Genomic DNA, 27,779 nt, shown 5'->3' with positions numbered 1-27,779 from the left:
TAACCACTCCGCAAGTCATTACAAAAATTGGCCAATCAAATAACACAAGTCTGTGTCCACACTTGTTTATATTTACAAAATAATAAATTACTGGGAGGGATGGCGGGTGTTTGGTTTTATATTGGAGTTCAAATGTCTCCTGCCTTCCTCCTTGGATCCAAATTGAAAAAGGCTCGTTACATCAGATTTAAAGGTTCAGTAACCACCAATGAGATCATGGTATAAATGTATACGTAAACTCACTAATCACCAAACAAAACATATGGGGTACAGCGCACCGTGATAACTGAATTTAAGTACAAGACTTAAATTTTAAAGTTATTCCAATAACATATGTGATCCACACAAACAACATTGTATACGTTTATGTTCTATTTAAAGTTGTTCAAATTGCCATATTTTTAAAAGATGTAATGAAAAGAACCGATGCAAATAAGGTTTTTGTCGCTTTTAGGACAAAACTTTTTTTTAAATAAAATTGAAAATGGAAATGGGGAATGTGTCAAAGAGACAACAACCCGACCATAGAGCAGACAACAGCCGAAGGCCACCAATGGGTCTTCAATGCAGCGAGAAACTCCCGCACCCGAAGGCGTCCTTCAGCTGGCCCCTAAACAAACCTTTTGAGATCTCAAAAAACATGTTTAACCAATACATATCTACGGTCTGCTCTTTTTGAAAATGAAAAAATATTGAATTATTCCCTACATCATACAACTCTCTCTCTCTCAAGCACATAAAACATAACTGTTGATTATTAGGAAATACGCCACAACCTGCCTTTTTCCCTTTGTCATTTTACGAGATAAAAACAACAATCCTGTTTGTAAATTTCAAGTTTAAAAACTTAACTTATACTGTTTCTTTTTCCAAAAATTATCCTTGAAGTTTTAGTGCTTTGATAACTGGTAATACCGGTTTGTTCTCATTGGTGATATCTTCTTTGTCTATCCAAACATGTGTGTACCAAGTGTATATGATGTTATGCCAGATGCTTGTTAAAACCCAACAACAAATTGGCAGTATTTTGCCACAGCCTTTAATATTATTTAAATTTATACATATTGTTTATAAGTAATCTCAATATAATATACATATTGTATATAAGTAATCTCAATATAAATGTATGTATGTGCCGCAGATCGCTGGCAATTTAACTGTCACTTGTATATATCTGTAAATATGAGGTTACCAGCATATCGCTGATTATGGCAACCGTACTATCAGATATATATATAAATGACTACTACATATAGTGGTAGCTGAATATAAGATTATAACCATTTGGATCACCGTGGGAACACCGGTGAGGGATCAAAACCCTTACATTGTTCATCTGTAGTGAATGATTCTATTTATAAAACAAAATGTTTTTTGATGCAGCGAATAATGCAATCCGAGTACATTTGTAAGTCATTCTTTAACGACAGTTCTTTTTACATCAAGCGGAATTCTTCATCTGTCCACTTCGCAAAATACACGTAGGCTTCCAAAAATGTCAACTCATGCATCACCTGAAAAGATAACATAAACCAAAGCAGTTTCTAATTCTAAATATATTTACAAGAATTGCATGTTCAATATCAGTAACAAATATGTTTACTGAAATTCTTAAGTTTTTCTTCAGAGAGATGTCTTTCATTGTTATTGTATTTTATTTTCTCCAAGTATCTGTTTCTATTCGATGTAAAACAGTGTCCACCTTTGCAAACCAAACACAACAAAAAGTTTAATTTAAATTTCATGTGCACATACGGACATTCTGCATAATTAACCACTCCGCAAGTCATTACAAAAATTGGCCAATCAAATAACACAAGTCTGTGTCCACACTTGTTTATATTTACAAAATAATAAATTACTGGGAGGGATGGCGGGTGTTTGGTTTTATATTGGAGTTCAAATGTCTCCTGTCTTCCTCCTTGGATCCAAATTGAAAAAGGCTCGTTACGTCAGATTTAAAGGTTCAGTAACCACCAATGAGATCATGGTATAAATGTATACGTAAACTCACTAATCACCAAACAAAACATATGGGGATCAGCGCACCGTGATAACTGAATTTAAGTACAAGACTTAAATTTTAAAGTTATTCCAATAAATTATGTGATCCACACAAACAACATTGTATACGTTTATGTTCTATTTAAAGTTGTTCAAATTGCCATATTTTTAAAAGATGTAATGAAAAGAACCGATGCAAATAAGGTTTTTGTCGCTTTTAGGACAAAACTTTTTTTTAAATAAAATTGAAAATGGAAATGGGGAATGTGTAAAAGAGACAACAACCCGACCATAGAGCAGACAACAGCCGAAGGCCACCAATGGGTCTTCAATGCAGCGAGAAACTCCCGCACCCGAAGGCGTCCTTCAGCTGGCCCCTAAACAAACCTTTTGAGATCTCAAAAAACATGTTTAACCCCGCCGCATTTTTGCACCTGTCCCAAGTCAGGAGCCTCTGGCCTTTGTTAGTCTTGTATCATTTTTAATTTTAGTTTCCTGTGTATAATTTGGAGTTTAGTATGACGTCCATTATCACTGAACTAGTATACTTACTTGTTTAGGGGCCAGCTGAAGGACGCCTCGGGGTGCGGGAGTTTCTCGCTGCATTGAAGACCCATTGGTGGCCTTCAGCTGTTGTCTGCTCTATGGTCGGGTTGTTGTCTCTTTGACACATTCCCCATTTCCATTCTCAATTTTATACTAGTTCAGTAATAATGGACGGCATACTAAACTCCAAATTGTACACAGGAAACTAAAATTAAAAATGATACAAGACTAACAAAGGCCAGAGGCTCCTGACTTGGGACAGGCGCAAAAAATGCGGTCGGGTTAAACATGTTTTTTGAGATCTCAACCCTCCCCCTATACCTCTAGCCAATGTAGAAAAAACAAACGCACAACAGTACGTACAGTAAAACTCAGTATAAGAGAAGTCCGAGTCCGATGTCAGAATAGGAAACAAAAGAAAATAAACAAAATGACAATAATACATAAATAACAACAGACTACTAGCAGTTACTGACATGCCAGCTCCAGACGTCAATTAAACTGATTAAAAGATTATGTCTTCATCATATGAATATCAGGCACAATCCCTCCTGTTAGGGGTTTAGTATTATACCGTCATAAAATATATGAGAAGAACATAACCCGTGTCATGCCAACAACTGGTTTTAGAGTAAATGTGTTTAATTCCGATGCAAAGACCCTATTAGTGAATTAATATTAAAGCCCAAATATGCAATCTTTAATGACCTGACAACAGTATCGTAACTATATCCCTTCTTGATAAGTCTGTTTAAAGGTTTTGTTAGCTTTTGAAGTGAATACTGACATTTTTGTGCTTTGTAAAGAATATTATCATAAAAGATTGGATGTGAAATACCCGAACGTATAAGATATCTGCATGTTGAGTTATATTTACGAATGATGTCCTTATACCGATGATAAAATTTAGTAAATGTTTTGACTAGTTTACTACTGGATTCGACAATTGGGAACTGCAACACCATATGGTTGCAATGACAAAATTGATGGTATAGGTATTCTATCTAGTCCTTCCTGTAGCTCGGTGAAAGTGATGAATATTTTTAACTCTACTCCTCGACGTAGATGCAGTCATGGTCATCGTCATTATACATCACCTACTTTGCATGATGTCTCTATTAATGACTTGCTGCCTTTTATACAAAAGCCATTAGGTATTCATCCCATTCGCACGAAACTGTATTTATTACCCCTTTCAAAACTTCATTCTCTGTTCAATTTATGATTGGAAACCACTGTTACAAACCCTCATTTAAACCAATACAAACTTACAGCTAACATTTCGGATATTGCAAGTCACAGACTTTTCAACTAGTTCGCATTGGAAAAGATGAAAAAGAGAAAACAACTTTTCTTAAACTTTCCTTTGCCAACAAAGGTCTCGATGGCGTCAACTTAGGCAATATCCTTCATTATAAATTAGTTCAGTCGAAAATACCTCCTTATTTTAAAGATCAGTCTGTACCAATAATTTCTTATACCTATACCAAACCAAAAACATTTGGTGTCTATGTTGAACGAATCTATCCCATCGAACTAGAGATAAAGGATACTACAGATACAGTTAAATCTGCCTCATATCTTGACTTACATCTAGAAATTGACAATGAGGGTCGGTTGAAAACAAAACTTTACGACAAAAGGGATGATTTAAGCTTCCCAATTGTGAACTTTTCATTTCTATGTAGCAACATTCCAGCAGCGCCTGCATACAGAGTATATATCTCCCAATTGATACGATATTCCCGGGCTTGTGTTTCCTATCATGATTTCCTTGATAGAGGCTTGCTGCTCACAAGGAAGCTATTAAATAAAGAGTTCCAAATGGTGAAGTTGAAATCATTCCTTTGTAAATTTTACGGACGCCATCACGAGTTGGTTGACCGTTATGGAATAACCGTTTCACAGATGATATCGGATATGTTCCTTATGTCGTAACTACAATACCCTTCCCTTTTCACGATGTGACTTACCGAATTGGAGTATTTACCGGATTTGTAATAACATAAGCAACACGACGGGTGCCACATGTGGAGCAGGATCTGCTTACCCTTCCAGAGCCCCTGAGATTACCCCCAGTTTTTGGTGGGGTCTTTAGTTTTCTATGTTGTATCATCTGTACTATTATTTGTCTGTTTGTCTTTTTATTTTTGGCCATGGCGTTGTCAGTTTGTTTTCGATCTATGAGTTTGACTGTCCCTCTGGTATCTTTCGTCCCTCTTTTATGATATCGAAAACCCTGGTATAATAATTTTTCAGTAATACATAGATTTCTCTCGCTAAAATTTAATACGTTGTTACATACACGAGCGAATCGTACAAGTTGAGATATATAAACACCATAAGATTGTGACAAGGGAACGTCACCATTTAAAAATGGATAATTAACGATAGGAAATGAAAAATCATCTCTTTTATCATAAATTTTTGTATTAAGTTTCCCGTTAATGATATAGATATCAAGATCGAGGAAAGGACAGTGGTCATTGTTAGTATTAGCTTTGTTTAAAATAAGTTCAACAGGATAAATTTCTTTAGTATACATACTGAAGTCGTCATTATTGAGAGCCAATAAATCATCCATATATCTAAAAGTATTGTTAAATTTTTGTATCAGATGTTGTTTCGATGGGTCTTTGATGATTTTAGTCATAAATTTTAACTCATAACAATACAAAAACAGGTCCGCAATAAGTGGTGCACAGTTAGTCCTCATTGGAATTCCGATAACTTGACGATATACGGAATCTCCAAAGCGAACAAAAATGTTATCAAGTAAAAATTCAAGTGCAGATATAGTATCAAAGCATGTCCAATTGACATAGTTCTTTTGTTTGTTGCCCTTAAAAATTGACCTAAAAGAGTTTGAACATATGTATTCGCATTCCGACTTATTAAATGCCCATTTAATTAGGTGTGTTAACTTTTCGTTCTTAATAAGAATATGAGACAAAGTGGTATATAGGGTAGAAAAATCAAAACTTTGAACCGATTCAAAATCACTAATATATGCATGCAAATTATCAAGTACTTCCAACGAGTTTTTGACACTCCAAAAGTAATTAATTCCACTATTTTCAAAGGCCTTATTTGAACAATTTATTATCAGGTTTTTGATCGTACCAAGGGTTCTAGTAAGTAGAATAGACAATTTAGTAGTGGAACAATGACTTGAAGACGAAATAAATCTATATTTGTAAGGTGATTTATGTAGCTTCGGAAGCCAGTACATAGTTGGGACTTTCATTGTATTTGTTTCTGCTTGTAAAGAAGTAGCTAATAGTTTATGTTTGATACAGATATCGTTTTCTGAAAATGAAGTCAGTTGGAATGTTTGTGAATTGGTGATTTCCTTTTGCAGAACCTCAATGTAAAATTTACGTCAAACTATAATAATATTATTAGCAGCTTTATCAGCCGGGACAGAAACAAATTCCTTGGCTAGTTCTTTTAGTTAATGTTTGATACGAGAAATAGGATTTTTATGGTTGTTGTTAAGAGTAAACTGTTCTTTAAAATGTTGTATACGTATATCAACTATCTTCATTACTGAATTAAAAAAAGAGTCCAAGGATTTTTTGTCAGCTTTTTCCCATTTTATCCATTTCAAACAATAAGCACGAAATGAGTCGTTGATGATATTACGACACTCATTCCAATTAATAATTGAAATTGACGGGGGACGATATATAGGTCCTTTACTGAGGAATGATTTTAACTCTCGGTCGCGAACGATGTTAATCTTCTGTTATATAACATGGGAAATGGGGCCATGAGTGTATACTGAATTACTACAATTACATGACGTAGGTGTATTTTCACTGATATTTACATCTTTACAGACTTGGCTATAATTAAACACAAATTTCCGGGTAGATTTCTTGTAAATATAACAAATAAGAGGGAGTTCAGTATTATCAAAATATGCAGGAATTTGTTCTTTAACAGAATGTTCGTTTAAAATACCGGCAATATTTACAAAATCAAAACCTTTATTGACATACTTTATTTTAATAAAATGTTTTTTATGATCTTCAGGGCGATCAATTTTGGGAAACAGTTTAGAATAACAATATGCCATTATAATTTGAACGATTTCATACTTAGGACTGCAATATGAAATTGTGCTGCAATCCTCTAAAATTTTATTTTATTTATTTATAGGTAAAGAGCAGAGCTTGGTTAATAGATAATGTCTGCCGTTGTTTTTTGAAATAGAAATTAGGTCCGAAATATTAGTATGGTAAGTCCGAAATTTTCTTTGATCGCGATTTTTTTCTACGCCCATGAGAACGTTTTTTACGAACAGTTTTAGAAACTATATCCAAAATGTTAACAGAATCGGTTCTTGATATATTACCTATTCCCATAATATTATCATTAAGACCGAGAGGGTAGACTGTCTGTAATTTTTTAATCCAATTTAATTCAATTATTTTCCGTGATCGTACAAACTTTGAATGAGATTCACCAGGCTGCTTATTTACTATTTCTAAAGGTTGAACTGTTAAATATTTAATAGGATGATTGTGCTTTTTAAGATGTTGATAAATGATACTTTTGAATTTATTGGGTCTTTTAAAACGATACAGGTGTTCTTGCGTGCGTTTAGACAAATATCGTCCAGTTTCAAGTCTGTTATTAATTTTAAATAACCCTTGATTATATCTCCAGTATCAAATTTCCGGACGTTTTTCCTTCTCAATCTTTCTAACAAAAAAGTATTTCCTTCAGTACGAAACTGTTTTTTATCAAGGCAATTCATGAAACCAGATGAACAAAAGTTATGTTTATATACATTTACCTTACGTATTTAATAGACATATTGTAGTATAGTTTTGTAATGTTGTAGCAGTAACAAACTGTTTGCTTGATTTGTTACAACTTTGAACCAATCATTGAATAACCGCATTTATCATACGTTTTAAGTTACCTAAGTCACTTCAATCGTTTTCGCAAAATTAATAGCTATCACCCTCCCTCACTGTACGACATTAATACATATATAGGTTCAAACAATAGCTCAATTAATCGGATCATATTTCAGATCCACTAAACAATTCATTTCGCTTTTTAATCATTTATTTGTAAACTGCAATACAAATCCATAACGACATATTTTGTTTTGTTTCGCGATTCCGCTGATCTTCTTGCTCGTCAGGAAAAAAAGCAGTAAAATACGTAATTCTATAAACTACGTAATAAAAAAAAGGCCATACAGTTTAATGTGTAGGGAATTCAACCTTTTTTTCAAATGGGTTGTTAAAATGTCGTCAATAAAAAGTATCGATATACTGAAGTAAAATAATACGTAATTAGAATCAAACTATATTCATCTGAAACAACATAGTAGGTAGATAATGTTGGGTAAATAGTATTGTTATGGTTTGTTATATATCGCTTTAAATTGATAAACCTGTTACATTTCAAATGAGGTCTTCTTTTGCAACAGCATTTATATCCGTTAGGATGACAATGTATATATTCACAGTAATTGGATTCTTAAGTATTGCATATTATTTGAACAATATTCCAGGTATAGGGACTAAATTCAAGTTTCTTGCACAAATAACCCTTTCAAATACGAAAACAGTTTATAGAAATAAATTATCATATACAAGTGCAAAGGCTGCAAATAATAAAAAAGAGTTTACAAACATTTTCTCCTTGTTATGGTATACAAAACCAACATGGATACCGACAAAAATGTACAATTACAAATTTAGAAACTGTGCATTCAAATATTGCAAAATATTAAACGATATAGCCTATCTGAATAGTAGCGATGCTGTGTTATTTCATCATAGTGAAATGAATAGTGTTGACATACCGAAAAAAGCAAAACATCAGACATGGCTATTCATGTCAGATGAATCTAATGTTCACACAATGAAATACTTTATGGACAAAAAATGGAGAAATGAATTTGATTGGACATATAGCTACAGATCGGATTCAGATATATATCTGCCATACGGAGAATTTGCACGAAGGATCTTACCGGCAGTAAAAAATTATTCTAGTATCTACAGAAAAAAGAAAAAAAATATTGCCTGGGTAGTAAGCGACTGTAAATACCGTTATTCAAGAAGCAAATACGTAATAGAGCTGAAAAAATACATCGACGTTGACGTATATGGAAAGTGTGGCAAACCATGTTCAGCTTGGAATGACGACGCATGTTTCAAAAATTTAAGTGGTGATTATAAATTCTATTTGTCGTTTGAAAATTCTCTTTGTGAAGACTACGTTACGGAAAAAGCATTTCGGTTGTATCAAGAGGACTTCGAAATAATTCCAGTTTACCGAGGGGCACCAAATGTGAAGGATATTTTGCCTACAGGGACTTTTATATCAACGCTAGATTTCAAATCACCAAGGGAGCTCGCTGTATATTTGAAATATGTTGCTGACAATGAAAGTGTTTATTGTAATTATTTAAAAGCGAAAGATAAGTTCTGGGCAAGTCCGTATACACGACATGAGATCGTGCAATATATATATTGTTCTGTTTGTGAAAAACTTTCAACAAATTACACAAGAGGCACCAAACTGAACTTAACACGCTGGATAACGGACAAAGGATGTCATAAGGCATCAGATGTTTGATATTACAATATTCGACAAGCACTAATTATGCACTATATTTTTGTTCCGATGAAATATTTATCAAAGCGAGTAAAGACCATGTTATAACAGACCTTGATAAGAGAATAGGTCTTTGACCTCATAAACATTTTAAACATTACTTTTATTTGACGTAAATTTGAAAAAAAAATAAAATTCTGACACACAAGTATCTCAGGTCTTTCCACTTTTTCAGTGGAAAGGTCTTTGAATGTCCGGATTATTAGGTCTTTCTGCCTACTTTGTTTTCATGAGCAATTTGTTTGCTTCGCAAAATGATGCTTTGATGTTTGATATATTATATTAAACAGGTAATGAGCCTCTGAAAATAACATCGCTTAACCGAACTCTTGTCTTTGTAAAAGTTATCCCTCCGAACACTAGTTTTATGGTTATAACTACTACTTCGCAACTGTAAAAAGAAACCGACAAATAACCTTTGTGTGCAAATTGCTCGTTACATTCGTAGCATGTTCAAAATTATTTTGGACTATTTATGAGTGTTATTTCTCCCTATGTATTTGATATAAGTGATATGTATTTGTAACTGTTAAACCGTAATAAATAGAGACCTAGGGTCTTTAAATTTGAGGTCCTAGCTTCACCAAAAAGTAAATGCGGTCAAGATTAAAGGTCAAGGTCGTGTTCTTAATTTTGGTTTTGGCTTATTAATGATTTTCTCCAGAAACCTTATAAAGTTAAATAACAAAAATACCGAACTTCATGGAAAATCCAAAACGGAAAGTCCCTAATCAAATGGCAAAATTAAAAGCATATATACCGACAAAATATTTTTACTAAACTGTTAGTAACATAAATATTGGTTTCAGAAGGGTGCGTCGACATTGAATATGAGTTTCCTACCTTTCAATATCTAAAATTAGCTGTATTAAATATTGCTCATTAACCAGATATACAGAAGGGACTTATGGTCATTTGATTTGAGGTCCTTGCTCAATGACCTTACAATTAAGGTCGAGATGAAAGGTAAATTTGTCGTTCTAGATTTTAGCCTTTGCTATAATTTCATATTTAAACATGATACAGCCATAGCATTAAGCTGGTTATCCCGCTTTAGTTTTTGCTTAATCAGTTGAAATAATTGCAATTAAAATACGAGAAAATAAAAAAATAAATGTGATTAGAAATAACACCAGATAAGCAAAACCTGTTCTTTAAAAATAGGCAAATGATCAGATGACATCACACTTTTTTTCTAAGATATAACCATAGCCCTCCATATTATTGCAATTTTTGAAGTCTTTTCTGGTTTACAGCTGAATAGAAATAAAACGATAGCAGTAGTTAAGTCTAACTTTACCTTATATAACCGATAGAGCCTCAAATATGATAATAACAAATGAAATTATGTTTAAACATTTAGTATACAATCTTATACGGAATAGAAAAAAGACATAGTCAAACTTTCAACAATGTATACATCGTACCTTGAAGGCAGTCTACACATAATTAATTTAACTTGTAACCTTAAAAGTTTGCAAATCTGACGTCTCTTAAAAAATGAAAATGATAATTGGAAACTTATCCAAAAATTCAATTTTGATTAATTTGGGAGCGACCTTCATGGGAGAACTATCTCATGAAGGAAAAAGTTCATTTTCTTGTTTTCTTTAAAAAAAAAAAAATTGAAGGCAATATTTTGTATATTAATGATATATTAGATGAAAGAGGATGCATTTCTTCGATATTGTACCACAACAAAAAAAAACAAAAAAAACCACTGGATTAGGGTATTCCTATTGGTGAATAATTCAAGTTCAAAGTATTGGAAACATGTTTTCAATAATGACGACTTCAGTATGTATACTAAAGAAATTTATCCTGTTGAACTTACTTTAAATAAAGCTAATACCAACAATGACCACTGCCCTTTCCTCGATCTTGATATCTATATCATTAACGGAAAGCTTAATACTAAAATATATGATAAAAGAGATGATTTTTCATTTCCTATCGTTAATTATCCATTTTTAGATGGTGACGTTCCCTTGTCACCATCTTACGGTGTTTATATATCTCAACTTGTACGATTCGCTCGTGTATGTAACAATGTTTTAGATTTTAACGAGAGAAATTTGTGTATTACTGAAAAATTATTACACCAGGGTTTTCGATATCACAAACTAGTCAAAACATTTACTAAATTTTATCATCGGTATAAGGACATCATTCGTAAATATAGCTCAACATGCAGACTTCTTATACGTTCAGGTATTTCACATCCAATTTTTTATGGAAATATTCTTTATAAAGCACAAAAATGTCAGTATTCACCTCTGAAGCTAACAAAACCTTTAAATAGACTTATTAAGAAGGGATATAGTTACGATACTGTTGTCAGGTCATTAAAGATTGCATATATTGGCGTTAATATTGATTCACTTATAGGGTCTTTGCATCGGCACTAAACACATGTATTTAAAAACCAGTTGTTGGCATGACACGGGTTATGTTCTTCTCATATATGTTATGATGGTATGATACTAAACCCCTAACGGGAAGGATTGTGCCTGATATTCATATGATGAAGACATAATCTTTCAATCAGTTTAATTGAAGTCTGGAGCTGGCATGTCAGTTAACTGCTAGTAGTCTGTTGTTATTTATGTAGTATTGTCATTTTGTTTATTTTCTTTGTTTACATCTTCTGACATCAGACTCGGACTTCTCTTGAACTGAGTTTTAATGTGCGTGTTGTTGCGCGTTTACTTTTCTACATTGGTTAGAGGTGTAGGGGGAGGGTTGAGATCTCATAAACATGTTTAACCCCGCCGCATTTTTGCGCCTGTCCCAAGTCAGGAGCCTCTAGCCTTTGTCAGTCTTGTATTATTTTTAATTTTAGTTTCTTGTGTACAATTTGGAGTTTAGTATGGCGTTCATTATCACTGAACTAGTATATATATTTGTTTAGGGGCCAGCTGAAGGACGCCTCCGGGTGCGGGAATTTCTCGCTGCATTGAAGACCTGTTGGTGACCTTCTGCTGTTGTCTGTTCTATGGTCGGGTTGTTGTCTCTTTGACACATTCCCCATTTCCATTCTCAATTTTATTTAAAATAAGATAGTTATTTGGCAATCTAAGAAATAAATAAAATTAAGAAATTTAAGAAATCTCACCTCACATTTGTAACAAAGATGTTTATTTAGTTAAACGATGGCATAATTCTCACGATAAGCCGACGGGTGTATTAGTGTGGCAGACAATATTTCAGGAAACAATTCAAATATACCTATCAATTATTTTTAATTATCTTAAAACATGTAAAAGATACGAATTGAAAATGTTCAAAAGGTAAATTATACATTACATGGAAATTCTAGCTTGTAATTATGTTTGAATACATCTTTCAGAATAAAACAAATCATTCATGAGGTGTGAAGATGAAGGATATAATTCTGTTTAATAGATATTACGCTTCAAACTTCAATAATTCGACTGCAGTGAATCACTGCTCAGCAAACTTTTCTTGAAGACTGTGTTCCTTGTCGGTATCAGTTTGTTTGTTAATACTAACAAATGCGAAGTTGACTTCGTCATCATCGTAGACCCAGTTTATAATTGGCCATTATCGGATTATATTTTTAAGTGCAGAAAAAAGATCCGGAGATACGAAGAAAACTTGTTGGATCCGTAGTTGAAGAAGTAACGACTACATCATTGATTGAAAATGAGAAGTAAGTAATCGCTGAGATTGGGTGTGACAACACTTTCTCAATTTATTTTAACAGAAGTTAAACATAGTAGAACCTATTGGTATGATGTTTTCATTCCATGATGAGGCAATCAAATAATGATTTTTTTATGCGAATATTACTAAAGACTGTGCTAAACATACACCATATTAGAAATGAAAAGACATGCATTATTGGGCGTCTTAGCTTGTGTGAGAACAGTGCATTGTAGCAATTAGTAAATATTCGTAATGCATGACTAAAACTACATGGATGTTTTAAGATGTAGTGGAAAGTCTTGATTATTATGGCATAGGCATAACCAGCTAACTGTCATTTTCTTCAACTGTATCTATTTTACATTTGATAATTTCCAACTTAAGCTTTTTTCAAATAAGATAGAAGATAGATGTAAAATATAAATATCCTATGTATATAACTATAACATTACCTTTTAGTATTAGTTTCATTTCCATTGTCCGTTTCATGTTTGAGCATCTTCTATCGACCTACATCCATAGAATTTCGACTAACATTGAAACCCTCTTTATGAATTCTACAAAACACAAATAAAGGTGATAAAAAGAAAATATCTATATGCATAATACATGCTTTTAGAACTGTACATTTACATTATCAACTAATAGACAGACAGACAGACAGACAGACAGACAGACAGACAGACAGACCGAACGACAGACAGACAGATAGATAGATAGATAGATAGATAGATAGATAGATAGATGGATAGATAGATAGATAGATAGATAGATAGATAGATAGATAGATAGATAGATAGATAGATAGATAGATAGATAGATAGATAGATAGATAGATAGATAGATAGATAGATATATAGATAGATAGATAGATAGATAGATAGATAGATAGATAAATAGATAGATAGATAGATAGAGAGATAGAGAGAGAGAGAGAGAGAGAGAGATATTAGACAGATAGATAGATAGATAGATAGATAGATAGATAGATAGATAGATAGAGAGAGAGAGAGAGAGAGAGAGAGAGAGAGAGAGAGAGAGAGAGAGAGAGAGAGATTTATTAGACAGATAGATAGATAGCTAGATAGATAGATAACTAGATGAATAGATAGATAGATAGATAGATAGATAGATAGATAGATAGATAGATAGATAGATAGATAGATAGATAGATAGATAGATAGATAGATAGATAGATAGATAGATAGATAGATAGATAGATAGAGAGAGAGGTCAAATTTTCTTATGATGTTGCAGGTTTAACTCGGTATATAATTGTATTGTATTATGACTTAAGAAATTGGTATATAATTATATAAGAATTGTACAATTTCACTTGAAATGTAATTTGATGTCAGTTAAGCCGGTTGTGTAGCTTAGAGCTGTCCCCATGACTGACATGACTGGTCTGTCAAATAGCAGACTTGTATACAAGACAGAATAACAGCAGACCTATTCACAGCTGACCTGTATACAGGTCTGGTCTGGTCAAGCTGACCTGTATACAGTTCTGTACCAGTCCTAAAAAATGCAGATCTAGGTCTGGTCTGATAAGAATAAAGTTAATTTGCAGGTCTGCTAAACATTTCACGTTTGTACAGGACAGGACTGCACCTATCTGTATTTCAAATCAATAGTGTTACGGTTGCTAATAGTCATATCATTATCGGTACCAGTTTAATTGGACCATGTGTGCATTTTGATAGTTATCTTTTGACTGATGCTCTCAAATGATATTGTTTGGCAAACAGTCGCAAAACTGTTTGTAGGCGTTAAATAAATTTGAATATATTTTTCCATTAATCGAAATTTTCAAGTTTAATCAATCAGGTTTGTGTATGTGACGGGTTGTTATACACCATTAGAGAAGGATCGTAAGTGAATTTGAGGACTTTGTATCTTTATTAATTTCAGAATTGAGCAGTTGCCACTTATAAGGATGAATTATTTTTATAAAAACATTCAAGGAGTTTGTTACGAGCATCATTCTGTATGCAATTCAGGATATGTTAATTGCATTATTTTACAGACCAAATGCATTTTCACTAATCTTTAAAAATGTATTTATTTTTCTTCAAATTAAGTATTCTGCTCTTGATACATTATAACAGTTTCAACATTTCCCTTTTGTTTCCTGAGGTAAAATATAAAACAAAGCATTCAAAGGTGTAATAAGAGAATTTTTTGAAAAAAAACAAATTTTGGTTTCTTTTTATGATTCTGTTGAAAAATGTCAAAACTTGCAATTTCTAACAACAAATCAATACATTTAATATACCAATATGTATAAACATGGAGTTTTAAAGTGCATTATTTGAAAGATAATCGATAATCTAACAAGGTTTGGATTCTTATCAAATTACAGTCATCAAAAGTATTGATTTATATATATATATATATATATATACAAGTCTAAATTGAAAACAACGTTCAAACCTATGATTGCGTTGGATAAAAACCGCAATTTTTATACGTGTGCATGCAAAACAAATTTCTTGTTAGAGAGGTCTAAATACAGCACAAACAACATTTTCCAAAAGACCAAAAAAGTAAAAAAAGTATATTTTAACAAAACCCATTTGACTAACAGGTCGAACAACAAATATATATATATAATTCGTCTAAACAACCGCCCAACAATGTCAGATCTGTAAATTTGCGGAAGCAAATTTTTTGTTCTTCCCTGGCCGGGATTCGAACTCATGCTACTGAGATATCGTGGCACCAAATCGCCTTGCACTATGCCCGACGCGCTAGACCACTCGACCACCTAGGCTCTATAAAAATAAAGCTTTCGGTGGCCGGATGTTACCTTTCCTCGTCCGTTTTTTTTCTAGCGTCGTAACACAGTACATGATATATAAGGCATGAAGATGGAATTGTTACATCCAGCCGAATTATCTATTGTAAAGAATCCTACAAATTAATTGACGATGCAGTCACAGAAATAATTATATTATAAGTACGTCTGAACCAGTGACGACTCTACAACAGATTTTATCAATCGGATCACCAGCAGTGATGGTGATACAAGGCTGAAAATACAATCTGTATATATAATTCGTCTAAACAACAACCCAACATTGTTAGATCTGTAAATTTGCAGAGGACCTATTAAAATAAAGCTTTCGGTAGCCGGGTGTTACCTTTCCTCGTCAGATTTTATCTAGCGTCGTAACACAGTACATGATATATAAGGCATGAATGGAATTGTTACAGATCAGCTAAATTATCTATTGTAAAGGATCCAACAAATTAATGTAATATATATATATATATATATGACCAAGGGGGAAAATCCAAATAAATGTAATGATAGACTTCAGAATTCATTTGCGCTATTATATTCTTACGAGAGTTAACTCATTATAATTAAACAAATCTTAAATTGTCATGATATGCTTGTTTCTATGAAATAGTTCTATATCTATTTTTTGTGACCTTTAAGAAAAGTGAAAGTTCAATGGTTTATTGTTATTGAATTTCTACTGTTTACTTAGGGAAGAATATGCAAATTATATAAAGTTCAGCGCTAAATGATACACAATGAACATGTTTCTACAGTGTACTTTAAAAATGTTTATAGAGACTGTTTCATCATTTTAATACTTGGGCTATGTCGTTCATTAGATGAAAAACTGATGTTTTACACAAAAATTAGTTATTCATTCTTTCGGGGAAATTTTCAATTTTCGTTGGCCTTTTCAAAAGGCAGCCTTTATTTATTGAATTTTTATGGTTTTCTTAGTTTATTTGGGAAATCTTAGAAGCTGATTTTTGCTAGTAGAATGTATGTCGAAACATTCTGATTAACACCTTCAAAATATATTTCTGTAAATTCAATTATGAATATGAATAACCCAACAGATTTTAATATGTCCACCTTCTGAATTTGTGAACAGGGCTCATTTTCAACCTTGACCAATAGGTTGTCTGTAGAAAGCTACTGCATAATTTTTATCCAAATTCGATAATGATTAAATATGCCAAAGCGCTTTCAATCAGGACTAATGCTCTGAGGGACAGACGGACGAAAATCTTTTATATATCCCCGGCAGCAATCTGGTGCTGAGGGGGACAAAAAGAACAGATATTGAATAAATGTCAAGGAGACAACATTTCATCTCAGAATTTAACTAACCAAAACTTTACATCCAGATATCGCCACATGATCTGCAATAAACTGGGACCCCCCACACCTTGTTGTTAGCCCTATGTGGACCAGACTGCGACATAACCCTAGTTGAATTTTCATTCTTGTAGACTGTTCAATAACAGTATAATTTAAATTTGCTTTTATTGATCTCATAATTTCGATGGACACCATGAATATGCAATAATATTATCATAGATACTTTAAGACAGGACAATTGGTTTTTCTTTCAATTATTTTTGCGTTCTTCTGTTTGATATAAACATAAATATACTAGAAATTACTTGTATCTACTGTTTACTATCAATTCCGAGTTTTCTATCCAAGGCTGTAACTGATAATATATAGGAATATATAGTACGCAATATAGTACTAATGAAACGACGGGGTAAGCCATTAGTGACCAAATATATGGTGCACATAATTGATCTATTCGTGGTATATAAAATTGAGAATGGAAATGGGGAATGTTTCAAAGAGGCAACAACCCAACCAAAAAGCAGAAAACAGCCCAAGGCCACCAATGGGTCTTCAACACAGCGAGAAAATCCCGCTCCCGGAGACGGGCTTCATATATACTTGTATATGGTTTAGGTGTGTGGATATGAATAGTGTATATTACGGGCATGAACCCCAAAGACATTTGGAGTGTACTCAAAGGTGCTGTCATACTGATTGATAATATACATATGGTTTAGAGGTTTGAGTATGAAGATATTTCTAGCTATTTTACCATTAATGATATGTAGGGGCGAGGCATGTCCCCTATTAAGAACTAGAAAGGTTTCAGGAAGGCAATTAAGATTAAATATGTGTTAAGGATGGAGTGTTTAACCTTTTTTTAGATAAATAACAACATAATTATATGAGGGCACCGGTAATGACGAAATCCGGATATGGTGTACAAAAACCTTTGCACCTTTTGTTTGCGGTATATTATCTTTTCCGCAAGTTTATTGTTTTCTGTTTAGTATTAAATTTAAAATTAAGATTCATTTATTACATCGGTGATCCGTTTATTTGGCAATCGCCAATGGCAGTCAGCAGGGGTTAAGAACATTTGTTGTTCGACCTGTTAGTCAAATGCATTTTGTTAAAATATACTTTTATACTTTTTTGGTCTTTTGGAAAATGTTGTTTGTGCTGTATTTAGACCCCTCTAACAAGAAATTTGTTTTGCATGCACACGTATAATTATTGCGGTTTTTATCCAACGCAATCATAGGTTCGAACGTTGTTTTCAAGTTAGACTTGTTTATATTTTTCGTTTGGGCTTGTATTATATTTGCCTTAGTGTTTATATGATCCGTTTATCCTATTTTAACTCCTCAAAATTCAAGAGTCTATCCTAAATTGAGGTAAATTGTTGGGCTTTCCAAATACCGTTTCGATTCCTAACATCACTAAAGAGACATTATTTGTCGAAATCCGGATATGGTGTACAAAAACCTTCGCACCTTTTGTTTGCGGTATATCATCTTTTCCGCAAGTTTATTGTTTTCTGTTTAGTATTAAATTTAAAATTAAGATCCATTTATTAAATCGGTGATCCGTTTATTTCGCAATCGCCAATGGCAGTCAGCAGGGTTTAAGAACATTTGTTGTTCGACCTGTTAGTCAAATGCGTTTTTTTGAAATATACTTTTTCACTTTTTTGGTCTTTTGGAAAATGTTGTTTGTGCTGTATTTAGACCTCTCTAACAAGAAATTTGTTTTGCATGCACGCGTATAATTATTGCGGTTTTTATTCAACGCAATCATAGGTTTGAACGTTGTTTTCAATTTAGGATTGTTTATAATTAAATGGTGACATAAAGAAAAATATTTGACCGTGACCTTTTGTTTGACCTTAGATGTCAAAAGTCAAGGTCATCACCCATTGAACGCGACACATCAAATTCAGGTGCTACACTTGTGTACAAGTAGTTTGACTATAATGATGTTATGCGATAAACTGTCTGATGGTTATACACCGTCATGCCAAATATCATAAACCAGTGTCAAAATATATAAAAAAAAAAGATCTTATGTTTATATACAAGGATTATATAGAAAAATACGCTAAAATTACACATTTTTATTCTGTTGCCATGGTAACGATGTAAGAGACCCCAGCTTAAGAATCATAAAACTTGTAACACATATGTAAATGTTTATAGAAATCTTTAATACATTAAAAAAAATCATATTACTTTAAAAGATTTCATGTCTGATTGTTGATCTTTTTATCAGGTATCTAAAAAAAAAAAGCCCAAATGCCCCTTTTCGACGTGTAAGCCCAAAACAATAGCTATATTAAACTGTAACATTTTGTCAAGTTTCGCAGGACGAATAATGCTTGTAATAAAAATCAATTCAAATACCACCTCAACATAACCATATCTAGATATTAGAAGATGTGGTATGAATGCCAATGAGACAACTCTCCATCCAAGTCATAATTAGTAAAAGTAAACCATTATAGGTCAAAGTACGGCCTTCAACACGAAGCCTTGGCTCACTCAGAACAGCAAGCTATAAAATGCTCCAAAAATGACTAGTGTAAAACCATTCAAACAGGAAAACCAGCGGTATAATCTATATAAAAAACGAGAAACGAGAAACACTTATGAACCACATCAACAATCGACAACTACTGAACATCAGGTTCCCGACTTAGGACAGGTGCAAACAAATGCAGCGGGTTTAAACGTTTTAATAGGCGCCAACCTTCACCCTACCTGAAACAATAGTGTAACATCACAACATAGAAAGACACACTATAAAATATAAATTGAAATGGCTTAACTCAATCAAAAGACATATTAACAAAAACAAGTGAACATACACTGAACGAATAAATTTGATCTATGACACAATGTAAATACAAAATTAATAAAAAAAAAAGGGGGTAAGATGTAAAACAATATCAGAGAAACAACCATAACCTTGGACAAAATGCCGCCAAATAAATTAACGTACTCAGGTAAATAAAAATAATTTTGTTGTAAGGTATACATGGAGTACGGAAATAATTTTACAAAATAAATAATTTTGTTGTTCCTAGCACGCATGTGTGGATGAATTGACGTGTGAAATTCTGAGGCGCGCTGAAAGAAAGACTTTTATCCTTTTATATATTGCATTCCGTCTTTTATGGGCTTATTTATTTAAAATTGGGTTTTTTTTTTATATTTTGCATTATTTATATTTTTGATGATGAGCGAATCAGGTGAGTGGGTGTGTTCGTATGTTTAATTGTATTGTACTTATTGTTTTTAGGGGAGGTTAACTTTCTGGTAGTAAGACCTGTCACGGCCAGGCTGGGAAACTGGATAGGCAAATGCTCACATTAAATCTGTATCGATACAGTGTGTTAAATGTCCTCCTTTACACCATAACCCGTGGTGGTGCTCCTATTAAAGGAGGAATATACAGAACATACATACCTAGTACGAGAACAAAAGTGAAAATTTTTCGTCAGACTAAACACTTATCAAAGGTGGTATATATTAAAAATAGTGATACTAGATATAACACCAAATAAGTAAATATTAAATAACAAAAATACATTACAAATTGTATCAACAGGTCAAATTATCACGAAAGTACGATTTGATAGTCTCGCAGTTACTTAAAGCTAGTTAAAAGCCAAAAACTATTAATAATAAAAAAATCAGGCATCAGAGACTAAAATCAACTAAAACACATCCCAGAGATTAAGTGTTTTAACGTCATGGACAGTCAAAGAAGAATGACTTGTGCAATGCCAAAATAAAAGTATCGCTAGGCAGTAGGACAGTTAGGAGTTAACCTTTTAATAAACATGTATAATGTAATATATAGATAGAGAACTCACTATATAGAAAATAAACGTGGATGTGTATTTATATATCCCTCAAAACGTTTGAAAAGAATAAAAATTTAGTTATGTTTTAGTTTGCTGATGACAAAATCGGTATTTGTGCCAATGTTAACTATGATCAAAGATCTAATTACAACATTGGTAAGATAAACTTTACTAATAAGTTTGTTTAAAGGTTCGATAGGTTTACACGGATCACATAGTAATTTCCGCGCTTTTAGTACAATATTACCCTAAAATTTAGGATGTGAAATACCGTTTTTAATACGTTTTCTACAGGTACAGCCAAATTTACCAATCTGTATCTTTGTTTCTATGAAAGAATTTAGTAAAAGTTTTAAGTAATTTATTGTAACGAAATCCCTGATCTAATAATTTACTAGTGATGCATTTATTACGTTCGTTACAATCTATTACTTCACTACACACACGGCCATAACGAACGAGTTGGGACACATAAACTTCGTATGATGGAGACAAAGGAAGATCGCCGTCTAAAAAAGGAAAGTTAACAATTGGGAATGAAAAATCGTCTCTTTTGTCGTAAATTTTAGTATGGAGTTTCCCTTTAAAAATTGAAATGCCTAAATCTAGAAAAAGGACAAATACTGCTGTTTATTTATTTATTTAAAGTAAGTTCCTTTGGGTAATTTCGGTAGTTTATTTAGAGAACTCTGGATAATGTAACGAAAAAATATCATCAAGATAACGGTAGGTATTGTTGAATGTATCAACCAAATGTAACAATGACGTGTAATTACTGAGTTTGGTCATAAACTGAGAATCATAGCAATACAGGAATAAATCTGCTATTAAAGGGGCACAGTTAGTGCCCATAGGAATACCTTCTACCTGTCGATAGCATATTCAGAGCAACAAAAATGTGACATTTCATGAACATTTTGGGAAATTAAGCCTTTTCGAGAAGTTGGCGCTGCAAAATCTAAAAATAGCCTCAGATCAAATGTTAAAGTTATAATTTTCTTTATTTTGATTATAATAACATATGTGCAAAATGTCATAACATTTGGGTGACATTTCATGTGGACCCACTAATAAGCCTTTTGCATGCTTCTATCAAAGACTGGGTGTTATCATCATTTGTTTTTAAGAAACTACTCGACACACTACAACGTTTAGATGAATAGTCATAAATCGTTTGAACAAAGAAGAACTCACTTAACATTTGTAATTTAGGACCAACGGTCTTTTTTGGGGAACCTTATGAATTTATCATGAAATATATATATTATCAGTTGTGAATATGACCCGTATAAGAGTTCAGGGGTACTATCAGTTTATTCCTTACTTTATAAAACATTTTTTTTGGGAAAAAAAAAAACATGATTTTTCGTTTATCTATGCTTACATGTACCAGTGATATAACTCAGTTGTAAAATTTGTCCGTCAGTCTTTATTTAATGCTTCCCTAAGATTAATATACTTTGTTTTAGTTATTAGAATGATGGGAAATAGAGGAACGATAGTTGTCTCCACAAACAGAGTTCATTTTGTTTAAACTTTTAAAGTCCGTTTCTATGTACGTTGGCGTTTGTTTTTGTTGCAGTTTAATGTTTCTGTTGTTCCGTTGTTTTCCTCTTATAGTTGATGTGTTTCCCTCGGTTTTAGTTTGTAACTCGGATTTGTTTTCTCTTAATCGATTTATGACTTTTGAACAGCGGTATACTACTGTTGTCTTTATTTATTCATTAAATCTTGCAGATGATGAAAAGAAATGAATGTATTTAATATTAGTTGATAATTATCGTTTTCTTGCCAGAATGAATCCAGAACGTACAATGTTACTGTTGACTGCTAAGTTATAGTCATCAATACATTGCATATTTATGATATCGGACTACCTTATAATATATGTTAATATTTGTTTGTATATTACTATAATATAGTTTGTTCATTACTTTCAGGACATAAATGAACACAGCGATGCCTAAACATATAATTCGATGGATCATTTTCACCCTTATTTCTGTCAATCTATTGTATCTTCTGTATACTAAATTGTACAGCGACTTGAATATATACAGCAGACAAACGGGTCACACCCTTTACAATGGAGCAACGATCAATAATAATACAAAAGGCAAAGGAAAAATAACTGGATTCAACAAACAGAAAATGTGTGTTGAGTTGTCAACTATTAATAGTCATCTTATTAAACTTTTCAAGGAAATACAAAGAGCTAAAATTCATGTTCGAGGTTCTAAAACAAGAGACGCAATTAATAATGCAATGTTTATTATAACAGATTTGTTAAAGAAAACAAAAATAAATATACAAAATTTAAAGCGAAAGACAAAACCTTCAAAACATATTTGTGAAGAAGTTTATCAATTAGACAGAGGATTTAAAACACAGAAATGTTCATATTCGACATCTTTAGATAAGTTAGTAACAGTTCTAATTGTATTAAAACCAGAGGAAAGTCCAAATTTACAATCGACTATAAAAAGCTTATTTACCATCAATAAGAATTTCCAAATTATAATTGGAAAATTAAACGTTGAAAGGATATCAATTTTAGAGCGAAGTAGAAATATATTCTTTGTCAATTATACACAGTCTGATTCAGAAGGAAAAATTTGGAACTTACTTATACAAAATGTAAAAACAGAATACACTCTAATTGCAAGAGAAGTGTCTTCATTCAACATAGATGCTCGGTTAGAAAGACTAGTTCGGGAAATAGAATCATTAGACGTTGTTGTAGCAGGGGGGGCATCGCGTGACCAAAACGGTATTTGGAAACTAGGATGTTATCAAACTACATATGCAAATTATTCGTTAGTGTATCATGAGGGTTATGACGAATCATTGCATGAATGTATATTTTGTGATTATGTAAGTGGTCCATTTATTTCAAAGACAAATGCTTTGAAAAGATATTATTTTGACACTAAAGTAAACGCTATTTCCGTTTTTCATGATTTCTTTATACGTATTTCACGGAATAAGTTAGAGTCCGTTGTTTGTCCAGATTCAATGTTTTATGTACAAAAACAACAGCAGCCAGCAGGATCGAATGACTGGACACTTTTTAACAATAAATGGCAACTTTTCCGTTTGAAAATTGCTGACGAAGTTGACATCAAAGTTGAATGTGAGAATCAGAAACAAAAGTGCCATTCAAATAAAGGCTACATGTCATCGCCTTGCTGTTTACAAGAACTAACCGATATGATTAAATTTATCATGAAAACTTGTGAAGAATTTAATATAATTTGTGAAGCAGATGGTGGAACGGTACTTGGAGCTGTAAAATTCAATAAAGTTCTGCCTTGGGAAAAAGATGCAGATGTTCGATTTCTATCATCAAATTTTACGTCTCTAAAGCAACTTGGACCCTTCATTGCAAGGAAATATAATGTAACAATTGGTAAAATTACTAACCTTTGGTGTTTGCTTGTAGATAGCACAAACTGGCAGCTTCAAATGTACGAGTTATCTCGTATGACTTCGGGATTACTAGCAACAAAAGGAATAAAGCCAACGAAAGTCTTTTTGGATGGCCAGTTGATTCAGGTTCCGAGAAATCCAGGTTACTTTCTTCGAAATGAATATGGAAACGAAATATATGCCCATGTTGAACACTGGGCGGTTCTAGGAATAAATGATTCCGAAAGATACAAATCAAAGACATTTACATCATGCCGAACATCAGGACGCCATGACTGCTTAGATACATATAATGAAGACGGTAATCTTCAATTTACAACGCAAATCCCATAGTTCATTAAATGTCAGCGTTTTGAGGGTTTTATTTAATGTAATAGAAAGGGGGAATGTGATTAGTGGTCATAACAAAAACAAATCACACATTTGGAGTATGTTATATATACTAGATTTTGTCATCACTAGATTAAAACATAACTAAATTTTTATTGTTTTCAAACAGTTTTTTGGGATGTATAAATACACATCCACGTTCATTTTCTATATAGAGATTACTCTATCTATATATTACATTATATATATTTATAAACAGGTTAACTCCTAACTATCCTACTGCCTATCGATACTTTTATTTTGGCATTGCACAAGTCATGTCTTCTTTGACTGTCCCTGACGTTAAAACACTAAATCTCTGGGATGTGTTTCAGTTGATTTTAGTCTCTGATGTATGATTTTTAATTATTAATTGTTTTTGGCTTTTAACTAGCTTTCAGTAACTTCGAGTACCCTCAAATCGTACTTTCGTGGTAATTTGACCTGTTGATACAATTTGTAATGTATTTTTGTTATTTTATGTTTACTTATATTCAGTATTATATCTAGTCTCACTATTTTTAATATATACCACCTTTGATAAGTGTTTAGTATGGCGAAAAAGTTTCACTTTTGTTCTCGTACTAGGAACAACAAAATTATTTATTTTGTAAAAATTATTTCCGTACTCCATGTATACCTTACAACAAAATTATTTTTATTTACCTGTGTACGTTATTTTATTTGACGGCATTTTGTCCAAGGTTATGGTTGTCTTTCTGATATTGTTTCACATCTAACCCCTTTGTTTTATTAATTTTGTATTTACATTGTGTCATAGATTAAATTTATTCGTTCAGTGTATGGTCACTTGTTTTTGTTAATACTCCATGTATACCTTACAACAAAATTTTTTTTATTTACCTGTGTACGTTATTTTATTTGGCGGCATTTTGTCCAAGGTTATGGTTGTCTTTCTGATATTGTTTTACATCTAATCCCTTTGTTATATTAATTTTGTATTTACATTGTGTCATAGATTAAATTTATTAGTTCAGTGTATGTTCACTTGTTTTTGTTAATATGTCTTTTGATTCAGTTAAGCCATTTCAATTGATATTTTATAGTGTGTCTTTCTATGTTGTGATGTTACACTATTGTTTCAGGCAGGGCGAAGGTTGGCGCCTATTAAAACGTTTAAACCCGCTGCATTTGTTTGCACCTCTCCTAAGTCAGGAACCTGATGTTCAGCGGTTGTCGTTTGTTGATGTGGTTCACAAGTGTTTTTTATATAGATTATACTGTTGGTTTTCCAACGCTCCGTGTTGAAGGCCGTACTTTGACCTATAATGGTTTACTTTTACAAATTGTGACTTAGATGGAGAGTTTTCTCATTGGCACTCATACCACATCTTCTTATATCTATATATAGAGATGGGATCCTTAAAAAGATATCCACATCCACATAAATAAAGATACTTGAAAATGATCAACTGTATCTAAAGGACTGGCTCGTTGGCTCGTACTAGAAGAATTAAGGCAAATTATATTATCATGGATATAATTGCAGATTAAAACTATAGAAAACGATACTAAATGTAAACACACTGGTTGAGTTCAGGTGTGCACTTTAAATTCATCGTGTTGAGTATGTCAATTACAAATTTACAGGTAAATCGGCAATAAAATAGAAATGGGGAAAGCGCTTTGTCAAAATTGTTTATTATGATTTGTCAAAGTTTTGTACTTTTTTTTACAACTTGATAACTAAAATATCAAATATATATGACCTTGTGTGCTTATATAAGTTATATAATATCTTATATTGCAGACCTCCAGAGACGCTTATAAACTGAAAATATAAAAAAAAATGAAATCTAATAAATACAATGTTTACTACCGAAAACTCAGATTTTAACGTGTTTTGACATCACAGCAAGTTTTCATACTGTTCACATATTAAGATATGTTTAATTTATAAAAAAAAAAACAGGAACACATTGGTCCTTTTGTCGAAATGTTTCGTTTACAGTTTTGCATGTTAAACTAAAATGTCTGAATCTAGGAAGAAAATAGTTATTGATGATTATATTAAATATATTCAAAGTACATATTTGGATAAACGGCGGCATGATATTAAGGTAATTATTGATTATTTAACACAAATTTATCTTCAATGTAACGGTAATTATATATTAGCTTTGTTGAATTGACCACTTACTGAGTTTGGCCATACGCTGTAAGTGAAGCAATTTGGGAACAAATATGCACTTAAATGTTACTTTTACAGTTGCACCGAAACAAGAGACGGTTAAATACTTTAACAAAACAGTATCCATATAAGGACTTTAATTGTAAATATAATATGTCTCGTAAAGCTATAACGTACGATACCATTGCTCATCCTATTTCTAGAGAAAGCTGCTATACGACTTTTAAAACTGAAGAATATGGGTACTGATTATCAACTAATTCAGTCAAAGTTATTATACTGCCGACTCCTTGATGATTTTAAATACACACTTGTCTTAAAAAAAAGAGTTTGCGATGAGACTTCTCTAAACCTTTCAGAAATGATTTGTGTTTCTTTTAGGTGGCATCATTATAAGCGATACACGATGACAAAAATATAGCAAATTTAAAAAATACACATTCAGACGACTTCATTAAAAATGTATTTCACTTTCAAAGATTCCATGAACACGCTGGACTTTTGAGTTGAAATTTTAACATACGACCTTCAGCGGCGACTCGGATCACATGACATCTTTCACTTTGGATATAAAACAAAACCAAATGCAACTTTAGATTTAGTTCTTAAATGTTTCATTCTAAAAGCATTACTTTTCTTCATTTTTTGCGAGCCTTGTTTTTCCTTCTGTTTTTAAAGCTCGTACAAATACATTTTGTATTTCCCGACAATGAACATATAGTGTATATATATATTTGGGTCGATTTAACTTCCATTGCTCTTATGTTATGTACTCCTGATTTTCACTCACATTACCCAACAGAATAGTGTAAGCTATTACAATCTCTAATTATCTTTTGACGTTGTCCGTTCCTCCTTGTACTTTTTCGTCAGGTATTTTTTTCAAAAACTACCGAGGTAATGTGTTCTTCACTAAAACAGAACGAAACATACATGATGTATTTCGAAGTTGAAAAAACCTATTTGAAGACAGATTTTTA

General features: G+C 32.4%; 2 protein-coding genes across 2 annotated transcripts; both read left to right on the top strand.

The window, feature by feature from the left end:
* Positions 1-8,439: 8,439 nt before the first annotated feature.
* On the top strand, positions 8,440-9,492 carry LOC127733356 (glycoprotein 3-alpha-L-fucosyltransferase A-like). Its single transcript, XM_052242725.1, has 2 exons — positions 8,440-9,020; positions 9,489-9,492. The coding sequence occupies exons 1-2, from the start codon at positions 8,440-8,442 to the stop codon at positions 9,490-9,492; spliced, it is 585 nt and encodes a 194-aa protein (XP_052098685.1).
* A 13,508-nt stretch (positions 9,493-23,000) lies between these two features.
* LOC127733355 (uncharacterized) lies at positions 23,001-24,611 on the top strand. Its single transcript, XM_052242723.1, has one exon. The coding sequence runs from the start codon at positions 23,001-23,003 to the stop codon at positions 24,609-24,611; it is 1,611 nt and encodes a 536-aa protein (XP_052098683.1).
* The last annotated feature ends 3,168 nt before the right edge of the window (positions 24,612-27,779 follow it).

This window comes from Mytilus californianus, unplaced genomic scaffold, assembly GCF_021869535.1.
Source record: "Mytilus californianus isolate M0D057914Y unplaced genomic scaffold, xbMytCali1.0.p SCAF_3, whole genome shotgun sequence".
NCBI classification, from domain to species: domain Eukaryota; kingdom Metazoa; phylum Mollusca; class Bivalvia; order Mytilida; family Mytilidae; genus Mytilus; species Mytilus californianus.
This window is presented reverse-complemented; position numbering and strand designations above follow the sequence as displayed.

Excerpts from the sequence above, each read along its gene's own strand:
- LOC127733355 (XM_052242723.1), top strand. The coding sequence starts at position 23,001 with ATGTGTGTTGAGTTGTCAACTATTAATAGTCATCTTATTAAACTTTTC.
- LOC127733356 (XM_052242725.1), top strand. The coding sequence starts at position 8,440 with ATGAAATACTTTATGGACAAAAAATGGAGAAATGAATTTGATTGGACA.